The sequence below is a fragment of the Mizuhopecten yessoensis genome, unplaced genomic scaffold (genome assembly GCF_002113885.1).
Source record: "Mizuhopecten yessoensis strain PY_sf001 unplaced genomic scaffold, ASM211388v2 scaffold6971, whole genome shotgun sequence".
Classification (NCBI taxonomy): domain Eukaryota; kingdom Metazoa; phylum Mollusca; class Bivalvia; order Pectinida; family Pectinidae; genus Mizuhopecten; species Mizuhopecten yessoensis.
The window spans coordinates 12,790-31,665 of NW_018406816.1; the positions used below are offsets into that span (position 1 = coordinate 12,790).

The 18,876-nt window shown below is 35.2% G+C and overlaps 1 protein-coding gene across 1 annotated transcript in view; it reads left to right on the forward strand.

Annotated features, from left to right (window-relative positions):
- LOC110452901 (tyramine beta-hydroxylase-like) overlaps positions 1–18,876 on the forward strand; it is a 37,791-nt gene that overhangs the window by 11,358 nt on the left and 7,557 nt on the right. The window contains exons 2-4 of the mRNA XM_021501639.1: positions 15,331–15,567; positions 17,257–17,386; positions 18,463–18,561. Coding sequence (XP_021357314.1) covers positions 15,349–15,567; positions 17,257–17,386; positions 18,463–18,561 — 448 coding nt within the window. The 5' untranslated portion in view covers positions 15,331–15,348. The remainder of the gene's footprint in view (positions 1–15,330; positions 15,568–17,256; positions 17,387–18,462; positions 18,562–18,876) is intronic.

Here is an 18,876-nt window from a genome sequence, read left to right on the forward strand (position 1 = left end):
TTTCAGCTCACCCAGCGATGTGAAACCTTCTTATGCCGCAAGGAATGCAAAACCTACGTCCAGGAACTAAGAGAGAATCCTTGTTTCCAAGGCAGGGTAAAAGCATACGTCGATCGTGTTTTCAGCTTTTACGTTGGTGTAAATGAAATGGCTCTCTACCATTCCTGTGATACCGAGCTCGCACTTGAGGCTGCAGGACCGTGTACATGTACAACAGAGTCACCAAGACCATGTGTAGAGTACACTGGATCAGCTGTTTCTCACCAGACGTCGCTTTATCTGCTTCTGGTAGCTATGGCTACAGTATATTCAATGTAGCAGAAGTGTACATTTCCGTTCAATGTACCGCATATATAGTAACCTCCTTCAAGTATGATTCGCCAATACAGATGTATACACTTTCTGTTTGTTAAGGAGAAACGTTTTTTTATTTTATAGCTTGTATACCAAAAAAGACATTAGTACCACTAAAGAAATTTAGAATAGTGAAATGATGCCCGATTCTCATGTTGACAAAATGTTCTTAACCTGTTTTTGATCCACGTATTATAATACGTAAAACATTATTCAACCCCCTCTACAACAGTTAAATATTGATAAATGTATAGTATACTGTCCTAGTGTCTTTCCCGTCCTCCTGAAATAGACATACATTTATGTAGATGATATTAAAATGTAAATGTTTGGTCGCAGAATCGCTTTACTATGATCTATATGGGTTAAATTTAGTTAAACATATGTTGATTCTTCCAATGTAAACCTAGAGGACTGTGCACCAAGTAGCTTCTTACAATACATGTATTTCAAACAAAAATCTGTGTTCATTATGAGGTGTAACCCATGATAATTTCACTTCGATATAACCTAAATTTTCTAATAGAAATGGTATTTCCCCATACATGTAACTTCGATACATCCCTAAGAAGGCATCTGGTAAGATAAACATGAATCTTTCCATTGAAATTATAAGAAACCTGTACAAACAGCATCTCAATGTAAGATAGTAGATTTGTTGATTTTTTTTCTATAAAATTTTATTATTTTTTTACTACATGTAAATATACTCATATAATCGTATACTGGAACTTCGTTTTACTTTTACTCATATTGTTAAAGCGTTGATAATTGATAAATAAAATATTAATAACAGCAAAATGTGTTTGTCTTTCTCAATCAATCCTTTTAGGAATTACAAAAACATTTGGAAAGTTGGAGGGCGTTGAAGGGGGTACTATGGTGCACATCAAACGGTCTTACCGTTTCGATTTGTGTATTCAACTGTCTTCTCAAATATATCACATAATCGTTACTGGAAATATAATGCATACGGTATTGCTAGATGATATTGTGATGTATATCGAGAGGTGTTGATATACAAATCGTGAACTAATCCGTCGCCATTTTGAGATGTACTCACCTAAGGTACGACCATGGTTCGTTTCGTTTCTAGCCATGGACCAGAAGGTAGCTATAGTTATGCGTCTCAGAAATGTTCAGTCAAAAACGGTCCAGGAGCTGGGAACAGCTTTGGTGGCTGATTGGAACGCTATCCCACAAAACCAGATACGCGATCTCATTCGGGGCATGTGCAGACGTTGTGAAGCTGTAATCGATGCTCATGGGCGTCACACTCGATACTAAAACAGTTTCTGTTTATTTAGGAGGAGTTTTGTTCAATTTCAGTTTAATAGTGAATACCTCGTTGTTACCTATTTTAAGGGTAACCCTTTTCCTGTGGCTCATTTTCCGATTGTAATTACGATTTTTTGATTTTTTGCATGCTGATGAATAAAAATAACAATCAGTTTTTCAAAACTAATTTCTGTATAAACCAAATAAAATATTTATTTTCACGTCTGATCTAAAACAAATCTCTGAAATCGAAAGGTACGAATGGACTCACTATGGAACACGAGGTCTATATTCCGAGGTATTCAGGAAAACAAACTGTAAACAACAATCAGAGGATATATAATTGATATATGTGTACATGGATTCACAGTGATATCCCGATAACGACTACTAGATACTATTTTATATCGTCATTCGTGCAAGCGATAAAATCACACTACTTACAATGTACTTGCAATGGAAAATAGGAAGGATGATTCTGCAGCAAAAACAAATGCAGCATACATCGTTTAACCATTCTTTGATCTGAGGGGGAATAATCGAGAAAGAACTATTTCGAAACAGGAAACAATGCTGAGACCATTATCACACACAAAGTCATAAATCATATACTTGGTAACCATTTGTATCAGGGTTCTTAAGTTATGTCTTAGTACAGTTTGCAAAGTCGTACGGTAAAGGACCAATATAGAGCAATGGTCAACATTATGTGTAAACATAGAGATGAGAGGTCAATATCAAGGTGCAACACATAAACACGTCCAAATATCTTGATTAAAAAAACAATTCAAAGAGAGACAACTCTAAAATAATGCCAGTAGCGCTAACTACACACATACCCAAGTGCAAAACAATGCATGACAACCAAACAGCACGATTATTGGCCCAATAGTGGCCGGTAAATCATTTTATCGTTTGCCGTTTTACCGGTTCTCCTAAAATCACAATAAACGAGTCTAAGTTGGATGCTGTATGTAAGCAAGTTCCCTTCATCTGCCATTGAAATCGTGGGACACAGCAATAATTAAAAATCGTCGTTCCTGCTTTGCTAGTCTCGGAACAATTTATAGACCTTTTGTTTTGATATATCAGTAATAACTACACATACACCTTCCATCAGCTCTCATACTGACTTGAGACGGCGGCAGGTGAAATTATGGCCTTATGACTCCGACATTGTGTTGAGTCCGACCAGGTGAGTGCGGCATTGACATTGAGGACGTTTCGAATGTTTGCCAAACCTTTAATGACAAATGCGTAAATAATTATGTTCTGCCTTTATTTCTTACTTTATTTTATTCAACGATATTTTAATACAAATGAATATGACAGGGTACAAGCAAATACAATTATAAAAGTACGTTTGCCTATCTCATCGAAAACATTTCAGCATTTTGCTTTTTCCTTTGGAAAGAAAAGGAGTTGTAAATGTCGAGGATATACATACAATGTGTTCATAATCAGACAGCTTTTTAGCTTAGAGAAGGGTTCCATGTTCTCAATCTTGTTTTAAATTTCATTTCATTATGTTGATTTTATTGTTAGTTATGAACAGGAAATTATATCTTATAACATTAGTGACAGAAAGGCGTAGAAGAGACTTCTTGTAATTATAAATTTAATGTTTCTTCTGAAATAAAATTTGATATTGATATGGCTAGTGTTGTGATACTATTTCTAAAATGAGATTCCTTAAGTATAAACAAATTACAAATGGACAAGAAGCAAATTTCTAAAGTACTGCCTTCACCTCTTGATATATCAGAAACAATGCTCTATTTTTCTACGCTTGATAGTGAATGAACTCTATAAAGGGTTAAATGTTAGGTTTAGTGTAAAAATACAAGCGGATTTTATCGAAATGAGGTAATTTTAACTTCCAACCATCGAAACTTCTTATTTGCGATGGTTGTAAAAGGATTTCAAACATTTGCTCCGTGTTTCTTTTTTATTAAATGAAACTCCTGATTCCATATTGTAATTCAGCAGGTGTTAACTATGAGGTAACAGTGCAGTAACAGTCTTAGGATCAAGTTTACTCTGAAAACACTTGTAGTTTCAAAGAAGTTGCGTAAGGTTTAAAGTACAAATGTATAACTGAGACTCTCTCTCTCTCCCGCTCTCTGATAAACATGTTTTCCAAACCGTTTAACAACGGAGAATATTTGCCTCTATTCGATACTGATGTGTAAACTTATGAGTTAAGTGTCATTATCCGAGATTTTCATTGCGTCATTCAATGTAAACTGATAAGACCAATCAATGTTAGCATGACTGCGACACTCCAGTTTGAATGAAAACGATTTTTTTAATAAAACGGATATGAGTGTTTTTTCAAGAATTACTTCTTAATATGCTTCATAAATATTGAATAGCCCACACTTCACAGAAGCCTGTCCGAAATAAATCATTGCAATTTCATCAACATAATTGAATAACACTCTTTCTAGAGAGACATATGCAAATTTTCAAACATACAGTTGGCTTTAAAATTACCTTTCATACGCCTGAAGAGTGAGTCGTCAGTATTCTCACCCAACCTAGCGTAAGAGAAACTATGAAAACATGTTAACCAATTATAACCACCTGCTATACCTTTCTAAGTAACATAATGTGGAACAATTGCATCCAAATCGGATGTGTTTCGCGCGTTTTCAAAGGGAAACATTTCTTAATTAGTTGCTGAAGCGAAAAATCAATGGCTGGTGGGCGCAATTGAGAACCCATGTTTTACGGTTGAGTCAGATATATATGATTTTACTGCAGGGCACCGAAATTGTCGCCTTACACGTTTTTACAAGGTATCGTTTCCTGACATGTCTTCCTCGCACGAGACCCTGGAATTAATCTACTGTCCCCCTCGTGACACTATGAACTTCTATCTTTTTGTTCTCTAATTAAATCTGCTTTTCGCAGATTCCTCCTTTATCTGTAAAAATGTTAGTTTCTACTCCTGCTTAACGCTCAGCAATTTAGGAGTGGGACGACTGCTTCACCCATAGTCAGTATAATGTAACCGGGTGGGATGTCCTGCTGGGTGTCTTCGTCAGTATGTTTCAGTGAGGAAGCACTATAAAGTCGGCATCAGTTCCGCGCTATCACAAGGAGACAAACACGAACCTTTCGCAACCTCACAAAACAAACACGCATGCACTACACGCATGCATCTTGTACACAGAGGAGGTCGTCCTTAAATGACCAAAGCTATTGATAGGACATTAAACAATACTTAACCATACCAAACCAAACTATAAGCCAGTTATCAAAATAATTTCCAGCCCATGTTTAAAAATAGTACATGTACGCTCACTGTCGTATCAGCTGATCAGGTATGTGGACAAAGGCTTACATAATAATGTATTAATTAATCATGATATTTCATGTATGAATTGTTCATGGAAATTGAATACTAGTATGAAAATGGAACATCAATCCAATAAACATAAAAGCATAAAAAAAATATATTGCATGGCCTTTTTAAAATAAAGGAGTATCTAGCTTGTTCACACATCATTGAAAGTAATATACTGTAAATGCATTTATTTAACAAAATGAGTATACGAGCCAGATTCGTTTTCCGTTCTACTAATTGTGTACATGCACAGAATTACATTAGATTATTACCTTAGTTCTTGTCACATTGCATCATAGTATGAATGAGGTGAGTTTGTTAGTTGGTACTTACTTGGGCTATGGGCTGTGTCGGATAGCTGAGAGGGGCCTGCTGTGGATAGCCATACTGAAAGGCTGGGTTGTGCTGTCCCTTTTGTCCCTGGCTAGGATAAGCGTAATGTGGAACCGCCATATTTGATACGCCTGTTTGACTTTAGTGTTGGTATTCCCAGTATCTGGGTGGTACCCGTCCCTTTTCTTAGTAGAAGTTGTTCGTATTGAACATGAGCCACTTACCTCACCTGACGTTGTATATATGTTCTACTGCACAATACTGAAGCAAAAGGTTGTAGAGTATTTATAGCTCCGTTATGAATGAGCGGTTTCCTCCCTTTTTGCCGTGTTAGGATTCAAATTGAGACAATATAAGCTCTTTTGAAAAATTAGAAAAAGAGAGAAATAATTGTTATTTTAATCATAGTATCAACCCTTAATTTATAGAATTTATATTAAACATGAACACTATGAGGCCTAAATGTACTTAAATCACTACATATATGAACATGTGAGTGTAATATGAATAACTCCTATTTGTTAGCCAAGCTGATTATATTATTGATGTTAAATTTCTGTTACCATACCCGGTGTCTCGATCGGTGTGATTGTCGGTTTATAACACATACATGTTTATTTTTTTATATAAAGGTGTTTCTGTAATTACAGGACGCATACACACATACATACATATTAAGTGTCAGTTTTCACGTTAATGTGAAACTAAGAATATTGTTGATGTTCTGATTTTTTAATGAGTTTATTGTAATTACCCGCTACGTATGTCTTTATGTTAGGCAGCATGACCTTTACTTACCCACCTACATGTGAATAAGTTTATAAAGAAATTTATGAAATCTTACCAGTATCAAAAGAATCGTATATCCAACGAGTTAAATGAAGCCAAACAGCGTAATATTGCTACTATGTCATACAACAACGAAAACGTTAATGATTACAGGGTGAAATGCCAATGTCATGGACGACCAAGGGAAAAGAAAACGACAGGAGAGAAGAGAACATAGGGTTACACGGTGAAATGCCAACGTAAAGGAGAGAACATAGGATAACACGGTAAAATGCCTATGTCATGAACGACCAAGGGAAAAGAAAACGACAGGGGGGAAGAGAACATAGGATTACTCGGTGAAAAGCCAATGTCATGGAGAGAAAATAGGATTACACGGTGAAATGACAATGTCATGGATGGCCAAAGGAAAAGAAAACGACAGGAGAGAAGAGAACATGGGGTTACACGGTGAAATGCCAATGTCATGGAGAGAACATAGGATTACACGGTGAAATGCCAATGTCATGGATGGCCAAGGGAAAAGAAAACGACAGGGGAGAAGAGAACATAGGATTACACGGTGAAAAGCCAATGTCATGGAGAGAACATAGGATTACATTGTAAAATGCCAATGTCATGGAGAGAACATTGGATTACACGGTGAAATGCCAATGTCATGGAGAGAACATAGGATTATACGGTGAAATGCCAATGTTATGAAGAGAATATTGGATTACACGGTGAAAGGGTTATGTCATGGAGAGAACATAGGATTACACGGCGAAATGCCAATGTCATGGAGAGAACATAGGATTATACGGTGAAATGCCAATGTTATGAAGAGAATATTGGATTACACGGTGAAAAGGTTATGTCATGGAGAGAACATAGGGTTACACGGTGAAATGCCAATGTCATGGAACGAACATAGGATAACACGGTGAAATGCCAACGTCAAGGAGAGAACATAGGATTGCAGGGTGAAATGCTAATGTCATGGATGACCAAGGGAAACGAAAATGACAGGGGAGAAGAGACCATATGATTACACTGTGAAATGCCAATGTCATCGAGAGAACATAGGATTGCAAGATGAAATGCCAATGTCATGGAGAGAACATAGGATAACACGGGGAAATGCCAATGTCATGGAGAGAACATAGTATAACACGGTGAAATGCCAATGTCATGGAAAGAACATGGGATTACACGGTGAAATGCCAATGTCATGAAGAGAACATAGGATAACACGGTGAATGCCAATGTCATGGAGAGAACATAGGATTACATTGTAAAATGCCAATGTCATGGAGAGAACATAGGATTACTCGGTGAAATGCCAATGTCATGGAGAGAACATGGGATTACACGGTGAAATGCCAATGTCATGGAGAGAACATAGGATAACACGGAGAAATGCCAACGTCATGGAGAGAACATTGGATAACACGGTGAAATGCCGATATCATGGAGAGAACATTGGATTACACGGTGAAATGCCAATGTCATGGAGAGAACATTGGATAACACGGTGAAATGCCGATATCATGGAGAGAACATTGGATTACACGGTGACATGCCAATGTCATGGAGAGAACATAGGATTACACGGTGAAATGCCAATGTCATGGAGAGAACATAGGATTACAAGGTGAAATGTCAATGTCATGGAGAGAACATGGGATAACACGGTGAAATGCCAATGTCATAGAAGAAACATAAGATTACACGGTGAAATGCCAATGTCATGGACGACCAAGAGAAAAGAAAAAGACAGGAAAAAAGAGAACATAGGGGCTCTTACGTCACTCAATCGTTTATCTGTTAGGAGATATTGCGTGTTGATCAGGTTAGCATTCACGCCCTCCTCAAAAAGAGGCATTCGAGTTACACATTATCATAACGTGTTAAACACACGAGGTAACAATAATGGCCTGACAAGTGAACTAATTAAGTAGAAATAAAAGATATACTGTACATTTATATCAAATCATAAACAATATCATCAGAAAGAAACTGTTGTACAAAAAAAAGTCAAAGCGTCTTTAGCAGCATTGTAAAAACACGAATTGAAATTGTTATCAAATTATGAAAGTTTGACATGCTTCTGATGATAAGAAACACAGTTCTGTTCAGACTAAGTCTCTAAGATTTGTTACCTGGCATCATGGAATATGCTTGAACAGAACTAAAAAGACATTTGTTTTTGATCTTTCTGTGTGGTTTCTTTCGATTTAGGATACACCTTAAACAACCTGTTTTGCGGGAGGAAATGCCTTCCGTATAGCTAGCTACCTTAAGTTGCCAAAAATCAATCAGATTTATTTTAGAAAATTCAAAATTTGAATTTGTGGGATGACTTAAACAGAAAAAATCAGTTTTTTTTTTCTATTCATTGCAAAACAGAATTTCCATAAATCTTCAGAAAATCAGGTATGTGAGAGAAATGGCACGACTACGAAAGCGTATAGTTGCCATTAGATATAGACTTATTAACATACATCACAACAAAAAGTATTTTGAGATACCAACATGTTTCCTGTTATGTCAGGTAATATATCTTGAGATAATTAATTGAAGTAACTATGTCAACTTATGTTAATTCAGTAAATGAGCGAAATACTATGGAACACGATATACTGGATCTTGAGATTAGATATATGTAACTATATTTAAAAAATCACGACGTCTGTTTAAGCATTATGTAAATAATGCATCATATAACGTTAGTGCAGGCAAATTCGCCATGCACCCAAATTCGCCACCCTGTAACGAAAATGCTATATGACGTCATAATACATAAGATGTGACGTAAATAACGTCACCATAGTTTTCAACACAGTTAAAACCTTCAAATATTTTGACAAGAAAAGGTATAAGAAGGGAAAAGATATACTTTTAATCAAAACAGTTATGAAATATCTTGTAACACAACGAATCTTAAAAATTTGGTCTGTGCGACGGACATCTCGTCAACTAAACTCATTAATCTGAGGCCAGTTGGTTGTTATTGAGTGTGAATTTATGACATACACATGGAAATACCCATATCTTAACGCTAATTGCAGTTACTGCAAGTAAATTGTTTTTCTACAAGTGTACTTTGGTATATGTACAATGTACTGACGATCCACTGCGTGTTTATGGAATTGTCGATCGGAAAGATTCGCGATTTGATTATTCGTCAGTTTCCATTTTCATGCAAAATTTAGAATACAATCAACCAGTATCTTTTTAAAAGTATTGTTTGTGTCTGACGTTCAATAATCTTACAATACTTAAATTAAAATCGTTGAAAGCCCTGGACGCTCTCATCCTGACCCGATGAAAAATATAATATTGGGCAGCGATTTGGATGTTTATATTTGTAAAGGACAGAGTCTTTATTGCGTATCATGTAAATTGACATCATCACATCCCTTACCCGTTATCGTTCTCAAACAACATTAATCAGTTTCCTCAAGTTACCGAAAACTAACTACAGTAGCACAACTAAGAAAAAACATGTATTTCAATGTTAATCATTGTTACACAAACACATTTGGAGCTGTTCGTATCAGTACAGCTTGTGTAACAGTAACATACAGTCGAATCTCGTTATCTCGAACTCGTTTAACTCGAAGACCCCGTTTAACTCGAAGTGTTTCATCGGTCCCGGCCAAAACTCTTCTTAATCTTAGTAATAAAAACTCTGATAGTTCGAACTCTGAAAACTCGAATAACTCGGATATCTCGAAGTGAAATATCGGTCCCAACAACGTAAATCCTACATAAAAATATCGCTTACCTCGAAGTTTCTTAAGATTCACAAGTCGATCATATATTCTTTAATTATTTGATACATATTAGACGCAGTGCTACGGTAAACATCGTTCTCATAGAGCAGCTTACGCTCGGTCATAATTTCTTCGATTAAACTTATTGTATTAAAATGTGTTTGACTGTAAAAACACTTTGTTCAAATAAAGAAACAGACTTCATCAATGTAGATTAACAACAATTAGTACTCACTGCGAGCCCGTAAACAATTTGAATGGCATATTATTTACACCAAAGCTGCCGACACATTCTAACCGGTAAATGGGTCACTGTGTGCGGTCATGCGTAAATAAGCTCCACAGTAAAAATCACAACCTAGGACTGGTTCGTCGATTTATGTTTTTACAGGAGCTTGTATGGCAGTGACACTGATAATTAATTGAGGGATTATAGGAACAATACGATAATTATTATTGAGTACGTCGTGTTGAGGAGATGTCAAGTGTCATTGGGGTCTATAAATGTTGATATGTTTCCTGATTAACTCATACCCATTTCGGAATGTCGAAATCAACTGAGCAATCCAACGAAGGACCCGGCTCCACCGGGGGGATACTTGGATCAGTTGAAAGGGTGAAAACCGGCGTGAAGAGAAAGATTGTGTATTGTTTTCGCGTGTACTCATTAAAAACATCATTTACGTGTACGCTCCAATACCGTGATTTGTGTAAAGACCTGCGCACTTTCATTTCCGCTATCAGCATAGCGAGGTCGGAGACAGCATGTAAGTTTTACAGTAGACGTTCTTCCTGTTTGTATGTGTGGTTATTGTAACATTGATTTGTATCAATTAATTAATATGATTATGAATAAATTGTTATTTTTATTTTATATCGTTATCTTTTTGTCATTTATCGACTGTTTATATAAGTTGTTGATTTTTCCGACAGTCAACGTATTGATAGCCTCATATTTGACCAAACACTTTACCAAGCTTTATGCCAAACATATGAACTCGCTTAACTCGAATACTCGGATAACTCGAAGTTTTCCAGCGATCCCGTCGACTTCGAGATAACGAGGTTAGACTGTACAAACATTTTACATTCAAACACTTAGATTACTTGTAGATTAGTTAAATGTTAAAAGGTGGCGAAACTGCCTGCACATTTGAGCAAAACCATGGAAGGCCTGATGACGTCACAAATGTTGCTGCGTGACGTCATTCAGGCGTGTTTACAACAATGTTTATTTATTTAAGCAATAAACTGTGTAGATGTGGCAGACGAACTAGTATAACTGCCACATGTGTCACAGACAAACTGAATGGTGCGCGCCAGTTGGTCTGCCACATCTATGCAGTTTATTGCTTATATTTATATTCCGTAATGAGAATTCGAAAAAAAATATTTTTGTCTTTTCCAACTTTCAGATTTCCCGCTTATTACCACATCGTCAATATATATTGTATTCAACAGATCTATTGAAAGGCATTGCGTTCCTGGTAAATAAATGGTTATAATACTTTGAAAAATACTGAAAGTTATCTAAACCATCGATAAAATATACGGTACAAGTACAAAAACAGGTCACATGGCCACATCAGATCTTGCAATCATTAATTTTATTGATTGTCATTTATGTGGCGTTAGAAAACCTATAACAGCAAAATAGAACAAGAAATATACCCCGTCCTGAACGAATAGTTCACAACACTACGGCGCAGTAACAATTGCGTCCTATATATCGAACCCGTCCACACACACACACACACAAACATTTCCCATTCAAATATTAATACGTTTACTTAGAGAGTAGCTATTTTGTTTGGACGTGAACAGGTTTTTACCAGAATACTTATATAGAATGTTAGCATAGCTATGTTAAGCTTGAGTAAGGATTAAACGTCAACCTTATACAAAATCATATAAAATCTGATAAATATGAACTGTTGTTTGCGTATACAAATCAGCCTATGATTGCCTACCGAGTCTCGCTGATCCACCCCTATGTGTTGTCATTGTTGAAAGCTCCCAATTTCGGCCGTGAATAAGATCACATGACCAATCTGACGACGCTTATGTGCTAAAAGACCCCACTGACCTTTCTAACTGCTTGTCGATTCGGGTAAGTACATATACACCAGAGTATATTTTTGTATATACTATTTTCAATGAAATACAGGAATGTATTTAGACAACATTTCGTAGTTTTAGTACTCGCTTCACATATATTTAAATATCTGTTGCTTATATTTGGTTTCAAATGCTTTGATAAATATGTGATTTTGCAACGAAAATGAATAAGCTACATTATGATACTGTTGGATAAATTTAAACTTTTACAACAGATACGTAGTAGGCTTAGCTAATGTTCTAATAAAAACGTATTTATGCCATTGACCCGTTACCATACCACTGGCCGATGTAGGAATCTCGAGCTGTTGGAGGAAATAATGTAAGTTTAAAGTTATACAAAAGTATGACCTGATGTCTAATTCAAGGCTAACACAGTTCCACTTTGACTAAACATTGTCTACCGGTTTCGCAAGTCTGGTTTATATTTAAACATATTTCGAACATTTCGAAATACCCGAGTCACATGAGGGTATTGTATGGTTATATAAGCTGTGCTTTATCATTTCCCTTGTATCATTTGGTGTGTACGTTCAGTGAGGTTTGCGTTAGCTGAAAAAGGTAAGTAAATTACTGACATATAACTTCAATAAGATTTATCAACCTGGAAAAATGTACAGTATGTTTCATAGCTTTACTTAATACACAGGAAAAGTGCATATCAACCACGACGTGACGTTTCAAGACCGTCTTGTCCCTTTGTCAAGCTACAACAGAGATCTTCACCCATAGATTTACAAAGATACCAGTCGGTCTTGAAACGTTACGACACTTTTTATATGTTCTGGACATTGTTTGTGTATAAAGTAAACTGTTAGTACAACAATTGAATATTTATTGTGATTTTTTTTATTTATTTTTATGAAAATGGTGTTAAAAGTTCTGAGCATAAATGGTTGAAGGTAACCATTGTTTCGTATGACGCATAAGCCCGAATAATGTTATTAAACGAGGTTACACAGCGGTCAGGACCCTCTTGTTACTGATTCAATATCATATGACAAGTTTATTTGTGAATAATTCATTAGATAGCCTGTTCCGGTTAATATGCGAAGTCAGTACCTTTGTTTCAGTCAATATCGTCAGGTCGATCCTTGCCATAGACATGTTGAGCTAAGGTGTGTCAAACATCGCACTATTTGAACATTTCCTGATTTATGTTTAAAGTCCTGTGATTTGTGTATAGTGTAATATATATAAATATCGACTCTCTCATCTCAGAGTGCGATGCTAATTTAGTTCAATTTGTTGAAACAAGTGTAAATACACTTATATCAATCTGTTACCTTTCATCGTTTCAATTTGAAACAATAAATCTGTCCAGCTTTTACTTGATCTACATCTTATACGCAGACATTAACGGAAAACGGAATTATATTTATCAACGATGATTGTTAGATATGATATAGTGAATATTGTGATTTATGGTTAAAATATTGTTGTTTGTAAATGGATTTGCAATGTGTATTATTTTATTTATTTGATAAATCTTGTATTTGATATTCGAAACCATGTTGCTTCTTATCTAAATTTAGTTAAGATATATTCATATCATAAGATTTGAAATTAAATACAAAAGCTTTCGAAAAGAAAAAAGAAAGATTTTACGAACACGAATCATATATTCTTGTTATCCAGATTTTAATGACGTATATCTAGGTTCAAATTTAAAAAGTATGATTTTAAATATAAATCACAGAATTTACAAGCAAAAAGTCCTTTACTTTTATTTGACGTGGAGTGAAATCATCTTTGATACCAATATATGGCGATATAATATAGTCCACAAGAAAGGAACGTTTACATGTAACAAAGTTTCCTGTAGTTTACCTATAAACATTGGTAATGGCATTTGAATAGGTAGACGTATACGGTAAGTGTTATTGATAGGATAGATATTCATTCGTTTTTCGTTTGGCCGATACCTTACCGTCCGAGGTCTGGTACACGACGTGTCGCAATGTCTCGTGAGAATCGTTCTATAAGGCTATGTCATCTATGAGCAACGGTCACCGCCTTGTCACTGCGGTTGTGAAGTGGTGAAACGTGCCAATGAAAACACGCCCATTTTTAGGCCTGATATTTTCCCCATGTACCCTACCTGCATTGATAGGCGCGTAAGAGCACTCGGATGTGACGATTTGCCTTCGTTCCATAAATTTCGAACAGATAATACCCCTTTTTTTTAAACATATCAAGTGTTCTATTGTTTCTTTTTTTTGTTGATAATATATATGAATTGTACAAGATGATTATATCATATACAGGTATTTTTTTTAGCTATTTCCGACATATTCATAACATATTCAGATTTCGAAATAACCAAGTCACATTTGGGTTTATAATTTTGTAATTACGTAAGATATCATTTAGTGTGTACACTCCTTGACATACTCTGAAAATTGGAGCCATTTAAAAGCAAATGTGTATTTAAAATAAATTAATATAGATACAGGAAACAACAAGGTCAGGAAGGGGGACGCATTATAAATCATTTTCTGTGCAAAGGAAATTACAACCTTATATCATATATATGAGAAATTGTAGACACGGACGACTTGACACGATAGCTATTAGGGGTGTCACAATACGCCAAGAGTGTATCTCGATATATTGCAATACGGAATGAATATATTGCGATACGTATCCCGATATATTGTCATAGGAAAGATGTGCTCGATTTTATAATAAGTTGTTGTCAGAATTTTATCAAATTTAATAATATATATTATACATAATATGGATCACATAGATTTAAGATTTTTGTCAAACCAACCATTGATTACAAAATTTTAACTAATTCCCAGCACTATTAAAAGCCTGCGTCATGCTAATTTGTATATCTGTTAGAATGTGTTGCAATTTGCAAAGTTAAATTACCAAGCAGAATGAGATACATAAAAATAAGCTTTTAAAAAGATATTGCGACACAGTAATATTTCATCTCTGTATTGTTATACAATACGATATACCCGTGTATTGCGATATACCTATTTTCCGATATATTGTAACAGCTCCAATAGCTATACAAAAATAGGAATACATACATATGCATGCGGAGCTGGATTAGGTCGATTACCAGGAACATATACATGTAGCTTACATATATAGAAAAACTGTTCCGGGTTCGAACATCGGCATAGCCGTTAAATTTCAACCTTTGTTACAGCTAAAGCTGTATCAAAAAGACTTTGAGAATAGTGGTATACCAGCTGATCCCCAAAACATTATATCTACTGCCTGGATCACAGCATGACATGTCATGACCGAGTAATTAAAACTTAGAGTCACAAACTGTTCTTTTGCTGTGCAATAAGCTTATTTCATTTTTAAAACTCATTATTTCAGGTCACGTCTGATCGGTATATGAAGATAATGACGGCCATGTTGGTTTTGCTGGTGTTGACAATCGTCTCCCCTTGCTGTGTTTTGGGATACTCAACCTTCCAGACACGTATTCCAAATGGAGGTATAATCCGTGACCCATGTGATGGAGAGACCATATGGCAAGGCGTCGGTCATCAGGCTGTGGGCGGTGGCGGACCCAGAAACCCTTTTGGACTCGACTTCTACAATAATGAAAAGGTAGGGAGAATTTTTTTGACAATGATAAAAATTGTTTCCTTTATTTCCTGAGTTTTTATTAATTTTATCACTTTATTGAGGTATCAATAAAAAAAAGTCAGCACAAACAAATTAAAACTTCCATCAACATATAAAATTGAAATATATCGATTTAGTCTTGTTCTACTTTAAATCTACTTATCATTTCCCTTGAACAATTCTCTGCATTTGGAGACATGTTGATATTGTAAAATTATCAAAGATGTTTACCTCCCATGGACATTGAAGAAAGTTTATTGTGGTCAGAATGCTCTAACATCAACTTGTGACATTTTGGTGTCTGCGGAGATTGAACTGTAGATTGTGATATGCCCTTGATTTAGCGAAAGATATTCTGACGATAGCCTTATGAGTTGCTTAAAGCAATTTTTCAAAACTCTTAATGTTTTCCCTCAATTTGTTTCTGACTTCGATAGCACTTACATGTTGTTTGAAGTTTTTTTCCGTTTATTTTGAATTGACCTGATTCCTGAAATGTGTTATAAATTCAAACATGTTCACACATATATAGTTACTTACATAGAAGTCAGGAGAAATATGTGAACTGCAGAGATTAAATATCACAGGCGGGTTTCACAGAGGCGAAACTTCAAGGTCATATGAAAACTTGGTTGATTTTTTAAAACTTCATTTTCTTCATATTTATGAATGTTTTATCAAAAACATGTTACAGCTGCTCACCAGGACAATATAAAAAATAAGGATAAAGAAGTTGAATGTTGAGTAGTTCACCAAGATACTAAGTTTAATATAATAATAATAACAATGATAAATAGGAACACTTTTTTGGGTTTACTTTGAACCGAAGTGGGAGCATTCCATATTTTCTTGTATCTAACACAATATCTTTAATACTTTATAAATAATATTATCTTAAAACATTATGGTTAACACATGTTCACTTTAGTTTACTAAATAAATAATCTACTCCAGAAGATTATTCAAGTATTATAAACAATATGATGGTTTAACAAATGAATGACCTGGATACGTACAGTGCCGACCAAAGGTAATTTTTTCCTTTGACTGATGAAGATGAAGATAATAAAACAATGAATATATCGATATAAAAAGGCAGATCCCCTCATCATTAACCAGTGTCATAAATATTGAAATACATTATGCATAAGCATTGTTAAATAGTTTTTGTTTCACATTTGGAAAGTGTGTCCTTTTTTGTCAGCAGTTCATGGTGTTTTGTTTGCACACAAAGGTCATGAAAAACAGTTGTATTTGTTTTCAGCTATGACCTCAATTACCTACCAGTTCTGGGAATGATGGGCCTGATATATTTTTACCCTCCCCTCTAAGAGTGAATCGAATTAAATATGGTCTCATTTTTGTCATCATCTGGTTAAGTTGTCTTAGAATCTTGAAATTACTCTCGACCTTCATGAAAAGCTGTCATATCTATCTATTTTCGATATTATATTGATTACCAGTTACTATGCAGACGGTTGTTCCCTACTTTTATGAAGCCGTTTCAGAAACAAAATGCGAAAGAGAAGTTATTCTCCATATATTATATTCAAGAAATACATAAATCATAAGTTTGTTACACAAAGCAAATAAATGGACACTGAATTGTATATATAATCTTTACAAAAAATATGCATCATAAAATATGTATCTCTTTCCATATCACAACAGAAATGGAACCGTACCTTGTGTGAGATGGACTCAGATGGAGACGGGATCTCTAATGGGGCTGAGCTTGGTGATCCCCTCTGTGTGTGGACTCCGGGTTCGAATCCAGCCAACACGCCCACTGGTCATCCAGGTATGTTAACATGTATTTATAATATAAACATTAAGGTGACATGTACAAGGGAAATATTTCTACAAGTATATGTATTTAAAGTATAAATGGATTATGAATTTTTCGTAAACATAACCTAAAATATGGTAAGCTATTGCAAAGTATCAAATCAACTAGAAGAAAATATTAAGTATTCGCATGCGCGTAAAAAACGTACACATATTCATGTTTGAGATACATATTAGATACATCTAATCGAAAGAGAGCGTAACAACCATGACGTGGTCGAAGATGATGTATTTTAGTCTCGCTACATGTTTCTATTTGTTTCTGTATGAGGTGGGTTTTTTTTCTTCTTCTTTCGGAATTTTCTCAGAAACCAATGGTCGGATGGATATCAAACTTGAGTATGGGTTGGCATGTGTATATATGCGTAATGCGATTCATTTTCCCCTTTTGTTGTCAAACATGACTGCCCATGCCCATAATTGATTGAAACTTTTATGGACGTACGTCATGTTGATGCCAACGGTCCCTCTCTTTTCCTGGTTTTCCATAAACATAGTATGTGTTGTATTATGGCATTGTGAAGTGTTTCATCATTGAATCATTTGCAACTACAGCTCGGGGCGATTGTGTAGACATACGTAACCATCCCAGTTACAATTAGAACTTATTATCTCAAACATATTGTTATACGTGATCGTATAGTGCTTGAAAACATTTATTGACATTTACAAGATCAAGTGTTTACATCGTTGCAAAAACGTATTTTAAATCACGAAGTGTTTTAGATGATATTATGGGCTTTATTGTATTATGCTGTTTATCGTACTGACTAATAGATATTGAGTGTCAATGTGGATTACGTTTTTTTCTTAGGTTTTATTTTTCTCATTTATTATAATATATTGTATTTCAACATCTGGTTCAATGTGTCATCATATTAATATAATCACCTCATAGGAAACCATTTCGTTGAAAGGGTTCTGTTGCTTCACAAAATGTCTGATACAATATTTGAACTATTGATATAGACATTAACCATGTCATTAAGAACAAAATGGATTAAACTATCAATATATTTGTTGTAACAGGATTATGTGAGCCATGGAGCGATCCGATGTGTTTAGAAAAGAATACGTTTTATACTTGTCAAACGAAGGAACTCGACTGTGACGCCACCAACAGTCCAGGTAAGGTTCTAAAATGGCTTCCTGTATGTTACCGCTTATACCAGGGAAGGGTTTTAAGGGCGTACGGGAGTAACGTTTAAACATGTTGTTATGGGATAAACTGCTCTTTAATTTCAGTATCATTCGCGTTAAGCGACATTGTTCATTAATTATGTACCGCAATAAAAAGTGTACGTGCAGAAGAAAAAAAAGGTGCCAATCTGTGTGTACTGCAACATCGTGTGTCGTGGTGCAAATATTAATAGGGAAAACAATGTCATTGTGTACATGTAGCTGTTACCGGTCATGGAAGGTAAATGCACCAGGTACATTTAA